Source organism: Giraffa tippelskirchi, chromosome 9, assembly GCF_054371585.1.
Source record: "Giraffa tippelskirchi isolate mGirTip1 chromosome 9, T2T-mGirTip1v1.2.pri, whole genome shotgun sequence".
Taxonomy (NCBI): domain Eukaryota; kingdom Metazoa; phylum Chordata; class Mammalia; order Artiodactyla; family Giraffidae; genus Giraffa; species Giraffa tippelskirchi.
Window position 1 is genome coordinate 73,769,012 of NC_137283.1, and position 25,166 is coordinate 73,794,177.

The following is a 25,166-nucleotide window of genomic DNA, read 5'->3' on the forward strand; positions in this document are numbered from 1 at the left end:
CTGGAAAAGTATCCCAAAGATACTTTAGCAAAAATTTTCAATGAGGTAGCATAAGGCTATTCACTGCAGCATTAACTGCAACAAGAACTTGAGAAAAAATGTATATCAATAAAGGACTGGCTGAATAAACTATGGTGTAGTACCACACAGTTACAAAAAATAATCTTATATACATATATATACATACCCATATATCTATGTATGTGTGCATGCATGCTAAGTCGCTTCAGTCGTGTTGGACTCTGCGACCCTGTGGACCATAGCCTGCCAGGCTCCTGTGTCCTAGGGATTCTCCAGGCAAAAATACTGGAGTGGGTTGGCATGCCCTCCTCCAGGGGATCTTTCCAACCAGGGATCAAACCCATGCCTCACATGTCTCCTGCACTGGCAGGCAGGTTCTTTACCACTAGCACCACTAGCATATCTATATCTATATTTAGCATATCTATATTTAGCATATCTATATCTATACTTAGCATATCTATATATACTACAAAGGAGTGATTTCTAAGATACATTTTTTACAGACAAAAGCAAGTATAGAATATGTATATTATGCTACCTTTGTTTGAGAATAAATATTTTTTGCCTTTTAAAAAAAAGTAATAAAAAGGAAGAAGGACATACACAAAACTAATAAAAAATAAAATGGCTTTTATAGGAGGGGAGACGGGGAAATGGGGGTGAAGAGAAGGAACAGGGATAAAAATAAGGCCCTTTTCAATGAATGTACTTCAGAGTTTTTATTTTGGAATCATAAAATCTTTTTATAAAAAAGCAAAATACATTAACTTTAAAAAGCAATCCCTTCAGTTCAGTTCAGTCACTAAGTCATGTTCGACTCTTTGCGACCCCATGAACCGCAGCACGCCAGGCCTCCCGGTCCATCACCAATTCCCGGAGTCCACCCAAACTCATGTCCATCTAGTCGGTGATGCCATATGCCCATTTCATCCTCTATCGTCCCCTTCTCCTCCTGCCCCCAATCCTTCCCAGCATCAGGGTCATTTCCAATGAGTCAATTCTTTGCATGAGGTGGCCAAAGTATTGGAGTTTCAGCTTCAACATCCGTCCTTCCAATGAACACCCAGGGCTGATCTCCTTTAGGATGGACTGGTTGGATCTCCTCGCAGTCCAAGGGACTCTCAAGAGTCTTCTCCAACACCACTGTTCAAAAGCATCAGTTCTTCGGTGCTCAGCTTTCTTTACAGTCCAATTCTCACATCCATACATGACCACTGGAAAAACCATAGCCTTGACTAGACGGACAAAGTAATGTCTCTGCTTTTTAATATGCAGGTTGGTGATAACTTTCTTTCCAAGGAGTAAGCGTCTTTTAATTTCATGGCTGCAGTCACCATCTGCAGTGATTTTGGACCCCCCCAAAAATAAAGTCTGACACTGTTTCCACTGTTTCCCCATCTATCTGCCATGAAGTGATGGGACCAGATGCCATGATCTTAGTTTTCTGAATACTGAGCTTTAAGCCAACCTTTCACTCTCCTCTTTCACTTTCATCAAGAGGCTCTTTAGTTCCTCTTCATTTTCTGCCATAAGGGTGGTGTCATCTGCATATCTGAGGTTACTGATATTTCTCCCGGCAATCTTGATTCCAGCTGTGCTTCTTCCAGCCCAGCATTTCTCATGATGTACTCTGCATGTAAGTTAAATAAGCAAGGTGACAATATACAGCCTTGACGTACTCCTTTTCCTATTTGGAACCAGTCTGTTGTTCCATGTCCAGTTCTAACTGTTGCTTCCTGTCCTGCATACAGGTTTCTCAAGAGACAGGTCAGGTGGTCTGGTATTCCCATCTCTTTCAGAATTTTCCACAGTTTATTGTGATCCACACAGTCAAAGGCTTTGGCATAGTCAATAAAGCAGAAATAGATGTTTTTCTGGAACTCTCTTGCTTTTTCGACCACTCTAAAATAACTGAACTTATTGTGTATCTACTTAATTGCAACTTCACAGAGTACTTTCAAGTGATTTTTAAAACATAGTTCTTTCAGTGCCTGTTCTTCATGGTATATACAATAAAAGAAAACCCCAAAGAGGTTCCAAACAACATTTATAGTCTTGCTGGTGATGTTGCTACAATTATTTTGAAATTATCTTGGACATATGTACACACACATGAATAAAGCAATAAGTAATTATGTTATTAGTAACCAAGACTTTCAGTGTAAGTGAAAAGAGATAGAAATATAAAATTAAAAAAATAAATCAAAAGTTAGAACAGGAAAATAGTAAAAATTTATGAAATATTTTTCTTTAAAAAAATGTATTTTCTGTGTCAACTGAGACGGTCTAGAAGCAATGATTCAATAAAAATGTGTACTTTTAACACATATATTATGATCTCTAAACACTATTTCCCACTAAAAGGAACTAGAATCCCTTGGCTGATTCTAAATCTAGAACAGGGAATATCACTAGACTCTGGAACAACTAACAATAGTAGGAGACAAACACTGCCTGGATTATCCCATGAGAAGTTTGCAGAAATCAACCTACAGGACTCCCTCTGAACATCAGGAAGAGTCATGATGCAGTATACCCCATCAAGTATGATAAAAATACTTTGCCCACCTGATGCGAAGAACTGACTCATTAGAAAAGACCCTGACGCTGGGAAAGATTGAAGGCAGGAGGAGAAGGGGACGACAGAGGATGAGATGGTTGGATGGCACTGCTGACTCGATGGACATGAGTTTGAGTAAACTCCGGGAGCTGGTGATGGACAGAGAAGCCTGGCATGCGGCAGTCCATGGGATCGCAAAGAGTCAGACAGGACTGACAGACTGAACAATAACATTCACATATATTTTATTTTTTAAAAGTTGAAAGTTTGTAGCAACCATGCATCAAGTGTCTATTAGCATGATTTTCTCAATAGCATTCACTCACTTTATGTCTCAGTGTCATATTCTGATAATTCAGGCTGTATTTCAAACTTTTTCACTATTATTGTATTTGTTACGGTGATCTGTGATCAGTGAACTTTGACGTTACTCTTGTCATTGTTTTGTGGTACCAGGAACCACTCATATTAGGCAGTGAACTGAAACTTCTCTGGCAGTCCAGTGGTTAAGACTCTGCTTCCACTGCAGGGGGCCCAGGTTCAATCTCTGGTTGGGGAACTAAGATCCCCCATGCCACGTTGCCAAAAAGTATAAATAAATAAATAAATAAAATTGGGCCAAAACCTTTTTAACAGAAAATTAAAAAAAAAAAAAAAAAAAAGACACTGAACTAGTGAATACTGTGTGTGTTTCAACAGCTCTACCAACTGGCTGTACCCCCATCTCTCCCTCTCCCCAAGACTCCCTGTTAAGACACACAATATTGAAATTAGGTCAATTAACAATCCTACAATGGCCTCTAAGTGAAAGGAAGAGTTGGTTGTTTCTCACTTTAAATCAAAAGCTAGAATTAATTAAGCTTAGTGAGGAAGGCACATTCAAGGCAGAAAACTCAGCCTCTTGTGCCAAACAGATAGCCAAGCTGTAGATTCAAAGGAAAAGCCCTGAAAGAAATTACAAGTGCTACTACAGTGAACACTTGAATGAAAAGAAAGCAAACAACCTTACTGCCGATATGAAGAACATTTTAGTGGTCTGAAGAGAAGATGAAACCAGCTATACCATACCCTTACGCCTAAGTCTAAAACCAGAGCAAGGCCCTAAATACCTTCATTTCTACAAAGGCTGAGTGAAACAAGGAAGCTGTTGACGTGAAGTCTGAAGCCAGCAGAGGCTGGTTCACGACATTTGAGCAAAGAGGCCATCTCCATGACATAGAAGTGCAAGGTGAAGCTGCAAGTCACCCAGGAGATCTAGCTAAGATAATTCATGAGGGTGACTACTCTAAACAACAGATTTTCAATGCAGACAAAACAGTCTTCTATTGAAAAAGATGCTATCTGGAAGTTTCATAGCTGGAGAGGAGAAGTCAATGCCTGGCTTCAAAGCGTCAAAGAACTGGCTGATTCTCTTGTTAGGAGCTAATGCAGCTGGTGACTAAACTTGAAGTCAGTGCTCATTCACCATTCTGAAAATTCTACAGCTAATCTCTGCTGGTGCTCTATATATGAAACAACAAAGACTGGATGACATAACATCTGCTTACAACATGGTTTACTGAATACTTTAAGCCCACTGTTGAAACCTACTGCCCAGAAAAAAAGATTCCTTTCAAAATGTTACTGCTCACTGAAAATATACCTGGTTCACTAAGAGCTCTGATGGAGATGGACAACAAGATTAAAGTTGTTTTCATTACTGATAACACAACATCTATTCTGCAGCCTATGGATCAAGGAGTAATTTTCAAGTCTTACAATTTAAAAATACATTCTATAAGGATATAGCTTCCAGAGACAGTAATTCCTCTGGTGGATCTGTGCAAAGTGAATTGAAAACCTTCCAGAAAGAATTCATCATTCTAGATGCCATTAAGAGTATTCATGATTTACGGGAAGAGGTCAAAACATCAACATTAAAATAGGAGTTTGGGCCTTCCCTGGTGATCCAGTGGCTAAGACTCCTCGCTCCCAGTGCAGGGAGCCCAGAGTTCGATACCTGGTCAGGGAATCAGATCCCACATGCTGCAACTAAAGATCCTGAGTGTAGCAACTAAGACCTGGTGAGGCCAAATAAATAAATAATGTTTAAAATAAATAAAACAAGGAGTTTGGAAGAAGCTGATTCCAACTTAAATGGATGACTTTGAGGGGTTCAAAACTTCAGTGGAGAGACTAAGATGCAGATGTGGTTAAGACAGTAAGAGAACCAGAATTTGAGGTAGAGCCTGAGATGTGCCTAAATTACTGCAATTTCATGATAAAACTTTAATAGAAGAGGAGTTGCTTCTTATGGATGAGCAGAAGCAGTGGTTTCTTGAGATGGAATCTACTGAAGATGCTGTGAAGACTTGAAAGGACAACAAAGGATATGAATATTCAGCTTAGTTGATGAAGAAGAGATAGGGTTTGAAAGGATTAACTCCAATTCTGAAAGAAGTTCTATTGCAGATAAAATGGTATCAAACATTGCTAAATGCTACAGAGAAAAGGTTGGTGAAAGGAAGAGTCAACCAATGGGGCACACTTCACTGTCCTATTTCATCACATTACTATGCCAACCTTGAGTTTTCATCATCCTGATCAGTCAGCAGCCATCAACACTAAGGCAAGACTACCAGCCAAAAGATTACAACTCACTGAAGGCTCACATGATGGTTAGCATTTTTTAGCAATAAAATATTTTTAAATTATTTGCATTGTTTTTCTAGACACAATCCTATTGCACATTTAATTTTTTAGACAACAGTATAAACAACTTTTACATGCTCCAGGAAATAAAAAAATTTCTGGGAATGTGTATATTGTGAAATTCACTTTATTGTGATGATCTGGAACTGAACTCACAATATAAATATCTCCAACGTATGCCCGTACTAAATAAAAACTTACAATATTTGAAAGATGCTAGGGCAACAACACAATATTCTGAAAACTAGTAAATAAGGAATAAAACATCCGCCATGACTTTCTTTCTACAGGATGAATTGTATTTCAAAATAACCAAATAGTTAATGAGGCAAAATTCTTCACAGAATTACAGCCAATAAGTGCAGAAGAAATAATAGAATATCATCATTTTGTAAGCCTTAGTAATACAAAACAATGACTCTGGGCAAAAGTTATCAATAGGTACCACCAATTAAGTGATGTGGAACTTCATAATGGATGTATTAGGTTGACAATACCTTAGTCAAACTTATGAAAAGAGACATTTTATGCCCCCAGGTGTAATATAACAGGAAACATCCAGCATCACCTGTGAACAATTTTTCTCAAAAACTATCGGAATTTAATCAAGCCTAAACTGAGCAATTATAAATTAAAAAAAAAAATTGAGACATTAACATACAAATGCAACCTATAAATTTTGGTGGGATACTGAATCAAACATAAATTATAAAAACACATTTATAAGAAGATGACTGAAGAAATGAGAACCCTGTTTTATTTGATACCAAGAAATTAGTTTTAAAATTTCTTTAAGTGTGATAATGACTGCAGATTTTCAAAAACAAAAGCCTTCCTGCATTAGAGATACTGAAAAAAGAAATAAGGAGGTGAAATAAAGAGGAAAAACTTTGATAATTGTTGGCTAGATGGTTGGTTTATATGTATTTACTGTACTTTGATATTTTTCAAAATTTTCAAGAAACAAAAGATGGTCGTAGATTGGTATTTTCCAAGGGCCAGACATAAGGAAAATGTCTCTCAAAGAATAAACCTGAAGATCTCTGCAGAAATCAGAACATGAAAAAAGAGAGAGAGATGTGGGGAAAAAAAATATAAGAGGGAATGTAGAAAGCACAAAATATAAAATAATGGATAGAAAGACAAACATATCAACAATCACATTAACTATAAATGGACTAAATGTTCCAGTTAAAAGACAAAGAATGCTCTCAAGAACGAAAAAGGTAATACCATTGTATGTTGTTTACAACAACAAAGCTAAAATACAAGGATAGAGAAAGTTTGAAAATAAAAGAATGGTAAAAGGTACACTTTGCAAATGCTAACCAAAAGAAAACTGATGTTACAATATTAATATTAGAACAAAGTCAAAAGCAAAAAGTATTATTAGGATATAAAAGTATTTTCATAATGATGTGCTAAGTCGTTTCAGTCAGGTCTGACTCTTTGCAATCCCATGGACTCCCACCAGGTTCCTCTGTCCACGGAATTCTCTGAGCAAGAATCCTGGAGTGGGTTGCCATTTCCTTCGCCAGTCATTTCCCTTCATTATGATAAAAGCTTCAATTCATCAAGTAAGAATTTTTAATCTGTAGGTATCTGTTCTCAAAACATGGGATATTTAAAATCCAAAAGTCTGCCTTTAAACAGGAAAACTTAAAACTATTTTGAGTTTTATGGTCACAATAATTTTAAATGTTTGTATTTGTTATCTTATTCTATAGTTTTTGACGTTGCTGATGTTTTCCGTTCTTTTATTTGCTATGTTAATGCTGGTTAGCCTGCTTACTTTTTTTTTCCAATAACCACATTTAACCTTTAATTTCATTAGAAAGCAATTAAATTTTTCAGAAACATTAGTATACAGGTATAAGGTTTTACAGAAAGACATTTTAAAAAATTTTGCTTTACATTTAGATAAGATGCCGAATTTAACAATTACTCCTCCTACCATCATTCTCCTTTTCCATATTTTGTTAGTAAGTCTGGAGAACCAATTCACTAATCTGTTCAAAATCGGCAAAATTTAAAGAACCCTAAGATTTAATTTAACAAATGTATTATTTTGACTTATTTTATCATTTTAATATGTTTCAAAGCCAATTCCCTATTACAATTTCCTTAATTTAGAGCTCTAAATTTTTACTCCCTCTCCTGTTGTTCAGAACATATCACAAGTAATATATTAAAAAAGAGTAAATAAAGAGTATATTTTCTAAGACACTGTATTTTCTTAGAATATCTTCCTACTGTTACTAAAGACAGAATACTATGGTCACTATATTTTTCCTGAAGGGAATATTGTATTATTGTAGGATCATGAGTAATTTTAAGAAAAAAGTTTGAGTAGATTCATATTTCTTTTTAGGTAAAATCTTTTGAAACTGGATACCTAGAGAACTCTTTAATTTTTGAAATGTAAACTTTTTACCCCAATATGTTAATATTTAAAATCTATCCTTTAATTTTGTCAAGAAAATAAAGGGCTCACTTGCTGTCTCAAAAAGCTTTTATTAAGATCAGGAAAGATCTATTCTTATTTATTACTGAGCTGAATTTGTTGGTTACCTGTTTGAGAATATCTGTTGTTTACAGGTGGAACTTTCATAAAATCCATACAGATAGTCCCTGGGTTAAGTAATATTTGACCCATAAATAAATTCATCTTTGTGCAAACTGTTTCATAATTTAATTATTTGCATTAATAAGGAAACACATTAAATTTGAATTTGTGAGTACACAAACTCATAAGTTTCATGTTTCTCCTCTCACAGATGTTTGTTTGCATTGCATTAAAGTCATTTATGCTTTGATTTTCGTGTAGACACTTCTCATAATAAAAACTCCTTTAATGGAAAGATTTCCTTCTAGTTAATTGACAAAATTAACATTATCCTATTTTTCTGTTTTCCATACATTTTTTTCACAGTTCATAATTTGATTTTTCTGTTTATTTATACTTCAAACACAGGTCGATCAAGGCCAGTATTGGCTAATTTTGGGGATCCCAATCACTAGCAACTCCATCATTAAGGAACACAGATTTAGAATTAGTGAATGGCTTCTAGAATGGCTGCTGCTGCTGCTGCTAAGTCGCTTCAGTCATGTCCGACTCTGTGCGATCCCATAGACAGCAGCCCACCAGGCTCCGCCGTCCCTAGGATTCTCCAGGCAAGAATACTGGAGTGGGCTGCCATTTCCTTCTCCAGTGCATGAAAGGGAAAAGTGAAAGTGAAGTCGCTCAGTCGTGTCTGACTCTAGAATGGAGTTGAGTTTAATTAATCAATTAATTTTAATTCATTTCAGAGGAGGCAAATGGACTAGCCTTGCATGCATGCATGATGCTAAGTTGCTATAGTTGTGTCCGACTCTTTGCTACCCCATGGACTGTAGCCCCCCAGGCTCTCTGCCATTGGTTCTCCAGGCAAGAATACTGGAGTGGGGTGCCATAATTAATTAATTAATTAATTAATTCTTCAAAGAATGCAGATATCCTGTTTCACACAGGCCACAAATGGCAGACCTATATCATGGCATCACTTTTTAAAAATGAGATGGGACACAACAATGAGAGAAATCTGAAGATTTAGAAATAGCCTAATAACGGATGTAAACTGCTTTTGAGAAAACTAACTTTCTGACTACAGAGTAGCTGATTCATTAATATGAAAAACTGATTAACTTCTTATAGAACATTCTCAGTTCTTATACCTTACTGAAAAACGACAATTTTAGACACTTTTGAAGGCCTTGAAGCAAACTTGAGGTGGTTTCTTGTGAGTCCCAATCAGCACCACTTAATCAGAAGTCCTCAATTTTTGAACTTTACACAACATATACATGACATTATAGGCAAGGGATTATCTTTTCCAAGGTTGTAATCAATGTCAATAATCAAAAAAAATCAGCATGCAATTTTCTCCTTTGGCTGACAGTCATTTCAAAGTCAAACTATAAACTTCTCATGAGTTTAACAACCTCAGAATCATAAATGGAAAGGATTTAAGATTTATTTAGTTCAGAGTATTTAAAGACTTGTATGGAATCTAGTTTCTAGGGTTCCACAAACCTTTCCTAAGAGGATTTCAGTTCCACTGTCTTGCGATGTTACTACAATTTAGGAAAACAATTTCTAAGTCCGTATCCTTGCTCTTCTTTATTTCCAAATCATAATATATTACTCACCTTGCAGTAATATAGCTTATGACAAGGAAATGGTGTAGGACTGAATGAGAAAAGCAGTTGTAGCTACAGGTATGTAATTAAACTGGTTTATGAGAACCTATATACTAAAGAAAATAAAAAACAACAGTATTACTATCAACATTGTTTCAACTTTCACAGCCCAGTTTCCCTTACTTGTTTTATGCTGATTATGGACTATCCCAAACACACTTGCAAACAAATTGATAACATCTCACTTGCTTTACAAAAGACTGTTAAAACAGGTAACACTTTGTCAAAGTTCTCACACTTTCTAAATATTTGAAAATACCTAATGCTAGTCCCGGCTTCCCAGGTGGTGCTAGTGGTAAAGAATCTGCCTGCCAATGCATGAGACATAAGAGATGTAGGTTTGATCCCTGGGTTGGGAAGATCCCGTGGAGGAGGGTATGGCACCCCACTCCAGTATTCTTGCCTGGAGAATCCAATGGCGGAGAGCCTCGGGGGCTACAGTCCATGGGGTAGCAAAGAGTTGGACACAACTATAGCAACGTAGCATCATGCATGCATGCAAGGCTAGTCCATTTGCCTCCTTCTGAAATGAAGTAAACGCAATTCCATTCTAGAAGCCATTCACTAATTCTAAAGCTGTGTTCCTTAAACTGTGGTATGTACACAGGTGCATCTTTGTGACATGTTATCAATCTTCAGTTAAATAAAGTAAATCGACCCTATCTCAGAGCACACAATTTTAGTTAGTCCTTTTATTTTTTTTTAAGCAAGACTTTCTCATTGAAGAAAGCAGTGCATTAATTTACATTCTGGCAAAAGTATTTCACCTTTTCTTGAATTAGTAACAAACTATGCAAATGAGTACAATAGATAGCAATATCTTAACGAATTCCAAAAAAAAAAAATGTTCTAATAACTTTGCAATGGTCTCCAAAGAGAGGAAATTTCCCCTCCAGTTTAATACCTAACTTTAGTTGTTTTATCTTCAATTTAATTCCCCTTTCATTTCCTTTATGCTGTTGAGAGCAGATGTCCAAACAACAATCTTCCACGTATATTTAAAAGGCAAAATTTCCTCCCCCTGTAAGCCCTCTTGAGAAATGAATTTTGAAAGAGTCATTTGGGAAGACTACCATCTTGAAATCATGTATTGCTAGTAAATAAACTAAAAACAAGTTAATTATACTGAGCTCTCATATCACTCATTTATAAGACATACATCCACATACCATTAAATAACATCAAATTTATAATCAATGCTTTAGAGTCTCAATTTTGTTTTCAAGAGTTTACAATCTACCACATTTTAAAAAACAAAGAACAGATTAAAATGAAAATAAAGCTAGTTTTTCTTTATATTGTTAGTATCTTGATTATCTGTTTACCATTAAGGAAACATTGATGCAATTACGGTAAAAACGGACCTACTCAGACGTCACATGCTCTCTCTGCGCCTGCCTGGAGTTTAGGCCCTGCTTAACTGGCTCCTTATCGTGTAACAATAGTGGCAAATTAAACACTCAGCCCTAGGGATGTGCAGGACAAGTATTGCCACCACACCTGCACAAGTAGTGCTTCTTCAGACTCCACTTCCATTCAGTTCCTGCTGGGCTATGACTCCAGCGCTATTCAGTTATTGATGTTATTTTTAAAACATTGAAGTAAAATACTCCACAGGACTGCAGGCAGATCTTATTTTATCACACTTCAGTTTACTGCATGTTGTGGATCATGTGTTTTTCACAAATGGAAGTTTTGTGGCAACTCTGTGCTGAGCCTGTTGGTGTCATTTTCCCAACAGCTTTTGCTCACTTTTTGCCTCTGTGCCACAGAAATTGTGGTAATTTTCACAATAGTTCACGTTCATCACTATTATATTTGCTATGGTGATCTGTGACAGGTAATCTTTGCTGTGACTACTGCAAAAAGAATATGCTTCGCTGAAAGCTCAGATGATGGTTAGCATTTTCTAGCATTAAAGTACTTTTTACTTACAGTATGTACATTGTATTTTTAGACATAATGCTACTTAACAGACTACAGTTTAGTATAAACATCACGTTTATATGCACTGAGCAACCACAAACTTCACGTGACTTCACTGTGATACCCACTTTCCTGTGGTGTTCAGAAGCTGAACCTGCAGTATTTCTGAGGTCTGCCTCCATTTCATTACTTGAATTTTTACGTTTCTCATCTCAGTCTCCTAAACAGTCACTTCACATATAGAAAATAAATTGGAAAAGACATATTCTATTTCCTAGCATTTAAATATAAATTTAGATAAATGTATCTATTTATATATCAAAGCTGACAGTTACTTAACATAATAGCAAACACAAGCTCTAAGTTAACTGACTTATATGGCAAAGACAGTAAAGGCTCAATAAGAAGCATAAAGAAAAGATTTAAAAGGTAGGAACTAATTAAATCATAATATAAAAAAGACTAAATTATATCCTTGAAAATATTCTTACAAATAAACAAGTAATATATCTAAAAACAATAAGCCTCTAATCACTAGATTTCTCAAAGATCAGTAACAACATTCTTCAAAAGTCCTCAATGGATGTGGAAACTAGATTGCAGAATAACAGAAAAGAAATGAAAGCAGCAATCATACATGCTATGCTTATGATTATCATAGCTCAGACGGTAAAGCAATGCGAGAGACCTGGGTTCGATCCCTGGGTCGGGAAGATCCCCTGGAGAAGGAAATGGCAACCCACTCCAGTACTCTTGCCTGGAAAATCCCATGGACAGAGGAGCCTTGTAGGCTACAGTCCATGGGGTCGCAAAGAGTTGGACACGACTGAGCGACTTCACTTCTTCACTTCATGTTTATGATGGCTGACAGTAAAATGGAAGACCAGTTCACTCAGACCGTATTTCCATTTCCAAATCTTCAATTAGTTATTAACTGTCTCTACTTGGATCTTATCTCACACTCAACCTAACAAAACGAACCAATCTTAAATTCCATATTACGATCCCGTGTAACTTCATTATGTACATCAATATCACTAGTACTGTCCAAGTCAATGTGATGCAAAACTTCAGCATTATCATTTAAATTTTTTATTAAAAATTCCAAATTTGTAAAAAGTAGAGCCGTGAACTTAATCTCCACTGCCCACTTTCCATCAATGAAAAAGATTTTGCCACATCTGATTCACATGTAGTTTTTTTCATTGCTGAGCTATTTCAAAGTAATCCTAGTTCAGTTCAGTCGCTCAGTTGTGTCTGACTCTTTGCAACCCCATGAATCGCAGCATGCCAGGCCTCCCTGTCCATCACCAACTCCCAGAGTCCACCCAAACTCATGTCCATCGAGTCAGTGATGCCATCCAGCCATCTCATCCTCTGTTGTCCCCTTCTCCTCCTGCCCCCAATCCTTCCCAGCATCAGAGTCTTTTCCAATGAGTCAACTCTTCACATGAGGTGGCCAAAGTATTGGAGTTTCAGCTTCAGCATCAGTCCTTCCAATGAACACCCAGGACTGATCTCCTTTAGGATGGATTGACTGGATCTCCTTGCAGTCCAAGGGACTCTCAAGAGTCTTCTCCAACACCACAGTTCAAAAGCATCAATTCTTCAGCACACAACTTTCTTCACAGTCCAATTCTCACATCCATACATGACCACTGGAAAAATGACAGCCTTGACTAGACAGATGTTTGTTGGCAAAGTAATGTCTCTGCTTTTTAATATGCTGTCTAGGTTGGTCATAACTTTACTTCCAAGGAGTAAGTGTCTTTTAATTCCACGGCAGCAATCACCATCTGCAGTGATTTTGGAGCCCAAAAAAATAAAGTCTGACACTGTTTCCACTGTTTCCCCATCTATTTGTCATGAAGTGATGGGACCAGATGCCATGATCTTAGTTTTCTGAATGTTGAGCTTTAAGCCAACCCTTTCACTCTCCTCTTTCATTTTCATCAAGAGGCTTTTTAGTTCCTCTTCACTTTCTGCCATAAGGATGGTGTCATCTGCATATCTGAGGTTATTGATATTTCTCCTGGCAATCTTGATTCCAGCTTGTGCTTCTTCCAGCCCAGTGTTTCTCATGATGTACTCTGCATATAAGTTAAATAAGCAGGGTGACAATATACAGCCTTGACGTACTCCTTTTCCTATTTGGAACCAGTCTGTTGTTCCATGTCCAATTCTAACTGCTGCTTCCTGACCTGCGTACAGGTTTCTCAAGAGGCAGGTCAGGTGGTCTGGTATTCCCATCTCTTGAAGAATTCTCCACAGTTTACTGTGATCCACACAGTCAAAGGCTTTGGCATAATCCTAGACATCATATGAATTCACACCTGCACATACATATTTTTTAATGTTTTTTCTGTTTCTGCAATATCCTCCAAGTGGAATCAGTCATTAAATCCTACTCTTAATAACCTCATAGCTCAGTTGGTAAAGAATCTGCCTGTGATGCAGGAGAAGGGATAGGCTACCCACTCCAGTATTCTTGGGTTTCCCTGGTGGCTCAGCTGGTAAAGAATCTGCCTGCAATGCAGGAGACCTGGGTTCGATCCCTGGGTTGGGAAGATCCCCTGGAGAAGGGAAAGGCTATGCACTCCAGTATTCTGGCCTGGAGAATTCCAAGGACTGTGTAGTCCATGGGGTCGCAAAGAGTCAAGACACAACTGAGCAACTTTCACTTTCACTTAATAACCTCAAAATGTCTCAAAGAAATTAATAACAAACCCCAAAAAACACTGAAGTGTGTGGGAGACTGACTTTTAAAGGTCCTCAGTTGGTTTTCCCCCATCCTTGTATCCCGCCTGTCACAGTCAGACCCCCATTAATGGTGTGTGCAGGCCCCACCCCTTGAATCTGGGCCGCCCTGAGCCCTTGTTTCAGGCAGCACACTGGGCGGAGAGGACAGTGACCTAGTGCCAAGCCTGGGTCTTTCTGTAAGGTTTCTCTGTCTCCATGGACTCCTGCCTCCTTGGGGAGAATAACACTGCAGGGTGAGAGGTGACAGAGCAGAGCTGAGTGCACCCAGGTGAGTCCGTTCTACACCACGCAGCTCCCTGCCAGCTGACTGCGAGCGAGCCCAGCCAACCCAGATTAGTGCAACCATCCAGCTGGTCCACAGATCTGTGAGCACAAATAAGTGTTTACTGTTGTGATGCCACTGAGGCTTTGGGTTTTTTGTTAGCTGCATTACTGTGGCAATAAATACCCAATACGGAAATTGGTACTAATAAAAACAAAATGCATGTCAGTGACTTTGGGACCAAAGTATTTGTTACAAAGGCAAGAAAAATAATGAAGAAACTATATGAGACTTAAAAAACACTGACCCATGTTTTGTAGTGATAAAACTTTTGGTGACTATGCTTTCGAATAATAACTTAAAAGAAGTTAGACTGTATCTAAAAGAAACTTTTTGGCTTGAGAAAGCTAATTTTCTGGCAGAATGCTAAAAATGTCACCTGGTTGCTCCAAGCCAAGTACAGTAAGGTTCTGCAAGAAAGAGATGAGTTAAACAAACACCTGGTCATTTTATAAGCAGAATCTAAAGAAAACAGAGAGGAACAAGACTTCCTGGTTTGGAAAATAAAACTTCATACAAAGATCTAATCAAGGGTGTGGCTGTAAATCCCTTTCTTAAGATCTCCAAAAGAGCAAAGGGCAGTGTCTAAGTAGACCTTTTCAGCTTGCCAAAAGGGCTTTTAGGAAGTTCAAGGGCAGGATCCCACAGAATTCTGATCTCCACACAGTAGTGATTCATCTAGAGAGCAGTCATGTCTCACTAAACAACCGTGGGTGTGGGTTTCAGAGCATAGAATCAACCATACCAGACACGCAGAATTCCCATCAAGTTTTACAGAAGTTTCACTGGCTAAAGAGCCGCCAGCCCAGACCTGGGCAGGCTCTGTAGCTTGCTTAGCCAGCAGAACACAGTGTGGTGACAACCGTGTCAATGTGGGGAACCTGCACTTCTGCTCGCTTTCCTGGATGCCCCCCTCTGCCAGGGGGACAAGCCCAGGCTGTCCTGCTGATGGGTGAGAGACCATGTGGAGCAGAGCTCAGCTGTCTTTGTTTTTTCAACGAGATGGCAAAGCTGAGATAAACAATCAAGAATAGGATTATTTCTTTCAACATCTCCCCATACATGGCCCCACCACTACCATCCCCAGCATAGAGACTCAGGTTTATATCCCGAGATACTGTGAGCCTGGGCCACAGTATCCACCGTGCCCCTGGGCCTCTATTTCTTCTGCCGGACCATCCATTCAGTATCATCATGCTCTCCATATGCCAGTAAGTACTAATTGTAGTAATGGTGACCATGTCATCCGTTCTTGGAAACCATCAATGGCTACCCCAATCCCTAGTATGAACTCTCCTCCAGACATCAAGAGCCCTTCACAAACATAGCCTCTCCTCTGCTGTGTTTTCTTCTGCAATTCTACCAGAAAATATCCAACCTCCTACGACTCTTTAAAATAACATGTTCATTCCTATTTCCAAGACTTGACTCACAATGTTTTCTCCTACAGAGAGGGTCTTTCACCTTATCCTATCCCTATCAATCTTATCCATGCTTTGATCCTATCCCCCCAGTAATGTGCCTTTCCTGACGTGCTAGCCCAGAAAGATGTCTTTGGTTCTGATTCCTAGAGCACTTTCTATATATACTTTTTGAAGAGTCATCAGTTTGCATTCCTACTAAGCTATTTTGTGTATGTATATTTTGTGTGTATATTCTGCTTTTTTGAAAGCCCACACACTGTCAGCTTTTAAAAAAGCAGAAATGAAATCTTTCTTATCAATTTTCATTGAAGTCCTCTCAATGCTCAGTACAAATTCATAAACATAAGTTAAATATATCCAGAATCTTCATTAAATCCATAGGAATAGTACTCATTTATTTAGAAATAAAATTTCACAAAGAAAATCCTTGAACATAGCTCATTGTTTTCTTTATATGTGCTCCAACAAAAGTATGTACTTAAATTTAAATGAAAACTGTATAATTTATCTTATGCAAAACACATAATTTCACATTAAAATACAAACCCTCTCTGAAATAAATCCACGTTGTAGAACTTGTTTAGCTCCACGGAGAATTCTACCATTGCTTGAACTTCAGTCATTTTTAGTTTATACTCAGAAGACAAATCTGGTAACAGCACCTTGGTTAAAGTAGGAGGAAAAAAATCATGAGAAGCACAATACAAATGCCAACTTACAAAATCACTAATATTAAAAATATTTTAGAGCATGATACACAGGCAGGAAATAAAAATGAAACCAATTCGTTTAGTGTTCCTAACTTAGCTTGATCTGACTGAACAGCACCAGAGTCTATACTCACTATACATACTTACTAAGGAAATACTAAACATCACTACCCTAGAAGATCCGGCTGTACAGCGCCAGATCCTATACTCACTATCCATACTAAGGAAATACTAACAGCACTACCCTAGAAGATTCACCCTGTTTGAATGCTTTTCTAAGATTTGTTTCCCTTTGTGAGAACTATGCCATAATAAATAATACAGCAAATTGCTAAAAGCAACTCTTGACTTTATCATAGGTAAAAGGTAACTTTTTAAGAGAAAAATTAAGTTACCTAATTATTCTCTTCTAGTTCTACACTGCACTTCATATAAAGGCAATTCAGAGTCAAAAAAAGAACTGACATTCTTTAATTCCCATTTAAATTTATGAAGCTTTTTCTCTGTCAGATGAAGTTCTTAAATGATTGCTCATTTTTTAATTAAAAACAATTTTTCCCCTCATCACAAAAGTCTCAAGTATTCATTTTCAAGAGGTCAAAAAGAAAGAGACAAGCGAAAAAGAAAACATTTATAATTCTATCCACTGAAACACATACTTGGTATATAGTCTTCATATGTGTGTATATTTGTACAATTTCTACAAAAGTGGATCAAATTACATGTACATTTAATTTAATCTGCTTACTTCATTTATTTTTATGAATATCTATGTTAATAACCATTATACTGTGATGTTCTAATTTAAACAGTCTCCTATTGTCAGGTATTAATAGTTCAATGATTTCCATCGTCACACCATTTCAAAAAGCATCGTTGCAATCATCTTTATCAATAATACATACTTTAAAAAGCCATTTGATGTAGTAAGAAAGTGTTGAAAGACAATTCTCAAAGTCCTATGTTTCTGCATGTCTTGCAAGCAGAGACACTGACTGCCTTTATTTCAGACTATTTTTCAAGGACACATGTCTAGCAAAGCGTCAGGAGTCAGGGACAGTGTCTCATACTGGAGTTAAGGGCAGATCTTTTTAATGTCCCGTGTGGTAGAGATAAGGTCTCCTCTGAGGAATAAATCAGCAGGCTCACTGTGTCCCTCACAAAAGATTCGGGTCCCTCAGCTCAGGCGTCCTCTCGGGTCCCTCAGCTCAGGCGTCCTCTCGTGTAACACAAACTACTCTTCTGCAGGCTGCCTCGTACTCCAGCCACTGCTACTGCCCTGCATATAAACCATCCTTTTCTCTGACCCAGGAGTCTTGCGTCTTCTGCCGACATCCATGGTGCTTGGGAAGGCTAACTTGTTATTTGCAAGTGGGATAATATTGACCCTTCGCATTTCTTAAAACAGTTCTTCATAGAAATCTAGCAAATATTTTGATTATGAATTAAACGCAAAAGAAATGCCATATTCTTACCTCTGCTGATCAAAACTTCATTTTAGTATCATTAAATAACCAATGCTGTACTTCCAGTTAGTGATTCTTGCTAAAAAAATAGTGCTCCCCCTATGAGAAAGAAAAAATAACATCTCAAACAAAATAGCAGGCATACAAACGTCCATTTTAAGGAAACCTATGCTTCATTAGTTACTTAGTACTTCCAATTTATCTAAAAGATCCATATCTTCCAGAAGGCTTAGGAATAAGAGTTATAAATTTGTTTTCATTCAGTTTCACACATCAATAGTAATTATTCTCTTTGTTGTGATTCACTTGTGTATACTTCAAAGTACAATAATAAATAGAGGAGTATTTTCTTAGTTCAGTGGTTCAAAAACAATCCTCATGAATACCCAAAACAGTATAAGCTTTTCACTTTTTTTAAGAATTTTCTGTTTATTTATCATTTTTGGCTGTGCTGGGTCTTAGCTGCTGTGTGTAGGCTTTCTTGAGGTGTGGCTACTCTCTCGTTGCGGTGCACAGGCTTCTCACTGTGGTGGCTTCTCTTGTGGTGGAGCACCAGCTCTAGGCGTTATGGCTTAGCTGTCCCACAGCATGTGGAATCTTCCCGGACCAGGAACTGAGCCTGTGTCCCCTGCACTGGCCAGGGGATTCCCAACCACTGGAACCACCAGGGAAGTCCTAAGCTTATCAGTTTTTAAGATGTAGAACTCACCATTTTAAAATATACAAGCAACCCCTGCAGCTCAATTCCAGAAAAATAAACCACCCAATCAAAAAGTGGGCCAAAGAACTAAACAGACACTTCTCCAAAGAAGACATACAGATGGCTAACAAACACATGAAAAGATGCTCAACATCACTCATTATCAGAGAAATGTCAATCAAAACCACAATGAGGTACCATTTCAAGCCTGTCAGAATGGCTGCTATCCAAAAGACTACAAGCAATAAATGCTGGAGAGGGTGTGGAGAAAAGGGAACCCTCTTACACTGTTAGTGGGAATGCAAACTAGTACAGCCACTATAGAGAACAGTGTGGAGATTCCTCAAAAATCTGGAAATAGAACTGCCATATGACCCAGCAATCCCACTGCTGGGCATACACACTGAGGAAACCAGAATTGAAAGAGACACGTGTACCCCAATGTTCATCGCAGCACTGTTTATAATAGCTAGGACATGGAAGCAGCCTAGATGTCCATCAGCAGACGAATGGATAAGGAAGCTGTGGTACATATACACAATGGAATATTACTCAGCCATTAAAAAGAATACATTCGAGTCAGTTCTAATGAGGTGGATGAAACTGGAGCCTATTATACAGAGTGAAGTAAGCCAGAAAGAAAAACACCAAGACAGTATACTAACACATATATATGGAATTTAGTCAATCGATAAAGATAACCCTGTATGCGAGACATCAAAGGAGACACAGATAAATAGAACAGTATTATGGACTCTGTGGGAGAGGGCGAGGGCAGGATGATATGGGAGAATGGCACTGAAGCATGTAAATTATCATATGTGAAACGAATCGCCAGTCCAGGTACGCTGCATGATACAGGGCACTCGGGGCTGATGCACCAGGATGACCCGGAGGGATGGGATGGGGAGGGAGGTGGAAGGGGGGTTCTGGAAGGGGAAAACATGTACACCCATGGTGGATTCGTGTCAATGTATGGCAAAACAAATACAATACTGTAAAGTTAAAAAATAGAAAATAAACTAATTTAATTGATCTTTCAATAGAAACCCTTCAGGCTAGAAGGGAATGGCAGGACATACTTAAAGTAATGAAAGAGAATAATCTACAACCCAGATTACTGTACCCAGCAAGGATCTCATTCAGATATGAAGGAGAATTCAAAAGCTTTACAGACAAGCAAGAGCTGAGGGAATTCAGCACCACCAAACCAGCTCTCCAACAAATGCTAAAGGATCTTCTCTAAACAGGAAACACAGAAAGGATGTTTCAACATGAACTCAAAACAACAAAGTAAATGGCAACGGGATCATACTTATCAATAATTACCTTAAATGTAAATGGGTTGAATGCCCCAACCAAAAGACAAAGGCTTGCTGAATGGATACAAAAACAAGACCCCTATATATGCTGTCTACAAGAGACCCACCTCAAAACTAGGGACACACACAGGCTGAAAGTGAAGGGATGGAAAAACATATTTCATGCAAACGGAGACCAAAAGAAAGCAGGAGTCGCAATACTCATTTCAGATAAAATAGACTTTAAAATAAAGGATGTGAAAAGGGACAAAGAAGGACACTACATAAAGATCAAAGGATCAATCCAAGAAGAAGACGTAACAATCATAAATATATATGCACCCAACATAGGAGCACAATATATAAGGCAAATACAAACAAGTATGAAAGGGGAAATTAACAATAACACAATAATAGTGGGAGACTTTAATACTCCACTCACGCATATGGATAGATCAACTAAACAGAAAATTAACAAGGAAACACAAACTTTAAATGATACAATAGACAAATTAGATTTAATTGATATTTACAGGACTTTCCACCCCAAAACAATCAATTTTACCTTTTTCTCAAGTGCACATGGAACTTTCTCCAGGATAGATCACATCCTGGGCCATAAATCTAGCCTTGGTAAATTCAAAAAAATTGAAATCATCCCAGCCATCTTCTCTGACCACAATGCAGTAAGATTAGACCTCAATTACAGGAAAAAAACTATTAAAAGTTCCAACATATGGAGGCTAAACAACACGCTTCTGAATAACCAACAAATCACAGAAGAAATCAAAAAAGAAATCAAATTATGCATAGAAACGAATGAAAATGAAAACACAACAACCCAAAACCTATGGGACACTGTAAAAGCAATACTAAGGGGAAGGTTCATAGCAATACAGGCGTACCTCAAGAAACAAGAAAAAAATCAAATAAATCAACTAACTCTACACCTAAAGCAACTAGAGAAGGAAGAAATGAAAAACCCCAGGGTCAGTAGAAGGAAAGAAATCTTAAAAATTAGGGCAGAAATAAATGCAAAAGAAACAAAAGAGACCATAGCAAAAATCAACAAAACTAAAAGCTGGTTTTTCGAGAAGATAAACAAAATTGACAAGCCATTAGCCAGACTCATCAAGAAACAAAGGGAGAAGAATCAGATCAACAAAATTAGAAATGAAAATGGAGAGATCACAACAGACTCCACAGAAATACAAAGGATCATAAGAGACTACTACCAACAGCTATATGCCAATAAAGTGGACAACTTGGAAGAAATGGACAAATTCTTAGAAAAGTATAACTTTCCAAAACTGAACCAGGAAGAAATAGAAGATCTTAACAGACCCATCACAAGCACGGAAATCGAAACTGTAATCAGAAATCTTCCAGCAAACAAAAGCCCAGGACCAGATGGCTTCACAGCGGAATTCTACCAAAAATTTAGAGAAGAGCTAACACCTATCCTACTCAAACTCTTCCAGAAAATTGCAGAAGATGGTAAACTTCCAAACTCATTCTATGAGGCCACCATCACCCTAATTCCAAAACTAGACAAAGATGTCACAAAAAAGGAAAACTACAGGCCAATATCACTGATGAACATAGATGCAAAAATCCTTAATAAAATTCTAGCAAACAGAATCCAACATCATATTAAAAAGATCATACATCATGACCAAGTGGGCTTTATCCCAGGAATGCAAGGTTTTTTTAACATCCGCAAATCAATCAATGTAATACACCACATTAACAAATTGAAAGAAAAAAACCATATGGTTATCTCAATAGATGCAGAAAAAGCCTTTGACAAAATTCAGCATCCATTTATGATAAAAACCCTCCAGAAAGCAGGAATAGAAGGAACATATCTCAACATAATAAAAGCTATATATGACAAACCCACAGCAAACATTATCCTCAATGGTGAAAAATTGAAAGCATTTCCCCTAAAGTCAGGAACAAGGCAAGGATGCCCACTTTCACCACTACTATTCAACATAGTTTTGGAAGTTTTGGCCACAGCAATCAGAGCGGAAAAAGAAATAAAAGGAATACAGATAGGAAAAGAAGTAAAACTCTCACTGTTTGCAGATGACATGATCCTCTACATAGAAAACCCTCAAGACTCTACTAGAAAATTACTAGAGTTAATCAATGAATATAGTAAAGTTGCAGGATATAAAATTAACACACAGAAATCCCTTGCATTCCTATACTCCAATAATGAGAAAACAGAAAGAGAAATTAAGGAAACAATACCATTCACCATTGAAACAAAAAGAATAAAATACTTAGGAATATATCTACCTAAAGAAACAAAAGACTTATATATAGAAAACTATAAAACACTGATGAAAGAAATCAAAGAGGACACAAACAGATGGAGAAATATACCGTGTTCATGGATTGGAAGAATTAATATAGTGAAAATGAGTATACTACCCAAAGCAATCTATAGATTCAATGCAATCCCTATCAAGCTACCAATGGTATTTTTCACAGAACTAGAACAAATCATCTCACAATTTGTACGGAAATATAAGAAATCTCGAATAGCCAAAGCAATCTTGAGGAAGAAGAATGGAACTGGAGGAATCAACATGCCTGACTTCAGGCTCTACTACAAAGCCACAGTCATCAAGACAGTATGGTACTGGCACAAAGATAGAAATATAGATCAATGGAACAAAATAGAAAGCCCAGAGATAAACCCACGCACATATGGACACCTTATCTTCGACAAAGGAGGCAAGAATATACAATGGAGAAAAGACAATCTCTTTAACAAGTGGTGCTGGGAAAACTGGTCAACCACTTGTAAAAGAATGAAACTAGAACACTTCCTAACACCGTACACAAAAATAAACTCAAAATGGATTAAAGATCTAAACGTAAGACCAGAAACTATAAAACTCCTAGAGGAAAACATAGGCAAAACACTCTCCGACATAAATCACAGCAGGATCCTCCATGACCCACCTCCCAGAATATTGGAAATAAAAGCAAAAATAAACAAATGGGACCTAATTAAAATTAAAAGCTTTTGCACAACAAAGGAAACTATAAGCAAGGTGAAAAGACAGCCTTCAGAATGGGAGAAAATAATAGCAAACGAAGCAACAGACAAACAATTAATCTCAAAAATATACAAGCAACTTCTGCAGCTGAATTCCCGAAAAATAAACGACCCAATCAAAAAATGGGCCAAAGAACTAAACAGACATTTCTCCAAAGAAGACATACAGATGACTAACAAACACATGAAAAGATGCTCAACATCACTCATTATTAGAGAAATGCAAATCAAAACCACAATGAGGTATCATTTCACACCAGTCAGAATGGCTGCTATCCAAAAGTCTACAAGCAATAAATGCTGGAGAGAGTGTGGAGAAAAGGGAACCCTCTTACACTGTTGGTGGGAATGCAAACTAGTACAGCCACTATGGAGAACAGTGTGGAGATTCCTTAAAAAACTGGAAATAGAACTGCCATATGACCCAGCAATCCCACTGCTGGGCATATACACCGAGGAAACCAGAATTGAAAGAGACACGTGTACCCCAATGTTCATCGCAGCACTGTTTACAATAACCAGGACATGGAAGCAACCTAGATGTCCATCAGCAGACGAATGGATAAGGAAGCTGTGGTACATATACACAATGGAATATTACTCAGCCATTAAAAAAAATACATTTGAATCGGTTCTACTGAGATGGATGAAACTGGAGCCCATTATACAGAGTGAAGTAAGCCAGAAAGAAAAACAACAATACAGTATACTAATGCATATATATGGAATTTGAAAGATGGTAACGATAACCCTATATGCGAGACAGAATAAGAGACACAGATGCATAGAACAATTTTATGGACTCTGAGGGAGAAGGTGAGGGTGGGACGTTCTGGGAGAATAGCATTGAAACATGTATATTATCATATGTGAAACAGAACACCATTCCATGTTCGATGCATGAGACAAGGGCTCAGGGCCGGGGCAATGGGATGACCCAGAGGGATGGGATGGGGAGGGAGGTGGGTGGCGGGTCCAGGAAGGGGAACACATGTAAACCCATGGCTGATTCATGTCAATGTATGGCAAAAACTATTACAATATTGTAATGTAATTAGCCCCCAACTAAAATAAATAAATTAAAAAAAAAAAAGTTAAAAAATAGAAAACAAACTAATTTAAATAAAAAAAAATATATGTCATTCCCTTGGTAGAAGAAATGATTTCTGAAACTTCACACACAGATATAGAGAGAGATATGAAACATGTATGTGTATATACATACACACATATGCTATGAGCTATTTAAAATATTTTGACAAAAAAGGTGCCTGGATACACTGTGGATAGGTTTTTTTTTTTCCTCACTCCAAATATTTATTGCTTACATTTTAAAAAAAGTCTTTTGCCCTTGGTATAATTATTTTAGGTACTAAAAATGTTAGAATAAAGACCTCATTCACACTTCTTCACAGATTTTTTTCTTCTTTCCATCATATATATATATATAGACTTTACCACCTTCCTTAATTGTTATTTTAAAGCTTAATAATCACATCAAAAGATTTTTACAGTAACTATTTCTAAGGAGATCAAAATGATACTGCCTTTATATATTTTCTGTTCATGGAAGTAGTCTCTTCTCTAAGACAGCTTCTCCTGTACATATATTCTTGTGTTCTAGCCCTGACTGTGTGTCAAGTTTGGTTAGGTCTCTATGCCTTAACTTATTCAGATATAAAACAGGAATTCATTCATTCAAACCCTTATTGAACACTTACTATAAGCTAGGAAATGCAAGAGGTCAAGGCCCAGGTAAGGTCCCGACACCTCAAAAAGCTCACTAGCCACCAGGAAGAGATAAATATACATTAAGTACAGCACACTGATTAAAACAAGGCTTAGGATCTGAGTCCAAATCCAACATCTTGGTAGTTTACCCCTCATGTCTTCATTTCCTTCATGGGACATAGCATCTCTACCACCTATATCAGTAGGCCTGTTATCTGGGGAAGAAATATATTTTT

General features: G+C 37.4%; 1 protein-coding gene across 10 annotated transcripts in view; it reads right to left on the reverse strand.

The window, feature by feature from the left end:
* FAM135A (family with sequence similarity 135 member A) overlaps positions 1-25,166 on the reverse strand; it is a 157,879-nt gene that overhangs the window by 115,127 nt on the left and 17,586 nt on the right. For 6 of the 10 annotated variants that reach the window (XM_081529381.1, XM_081529374.1, XM_081529383.1 and 3 more), the window contains exons 2-3: positions 18,132-18,221; positions 16,493-16,608 (exon numbers count right to left, since the gene is read on the reverse strand). Coding sequence is in view for 5 of the 10 variants with exons in the window: in XM_081529374.1 (XP_081385500.1) it covers positions 16,493-16,569 (77 nt within the window). In the remaining 5 variants the exon portion in view is untranslated. Of the gene's footprint in view, positions 1-16,488; positions 16,609-18,131; positions 18,222-25,166 lie in introns of all 10 variants that reach the window. The other 4 variants (XM_081529382.1, XM_081529377.1, XM_081529379.1 and 1 more) reach the window with 1 other exon arrangement.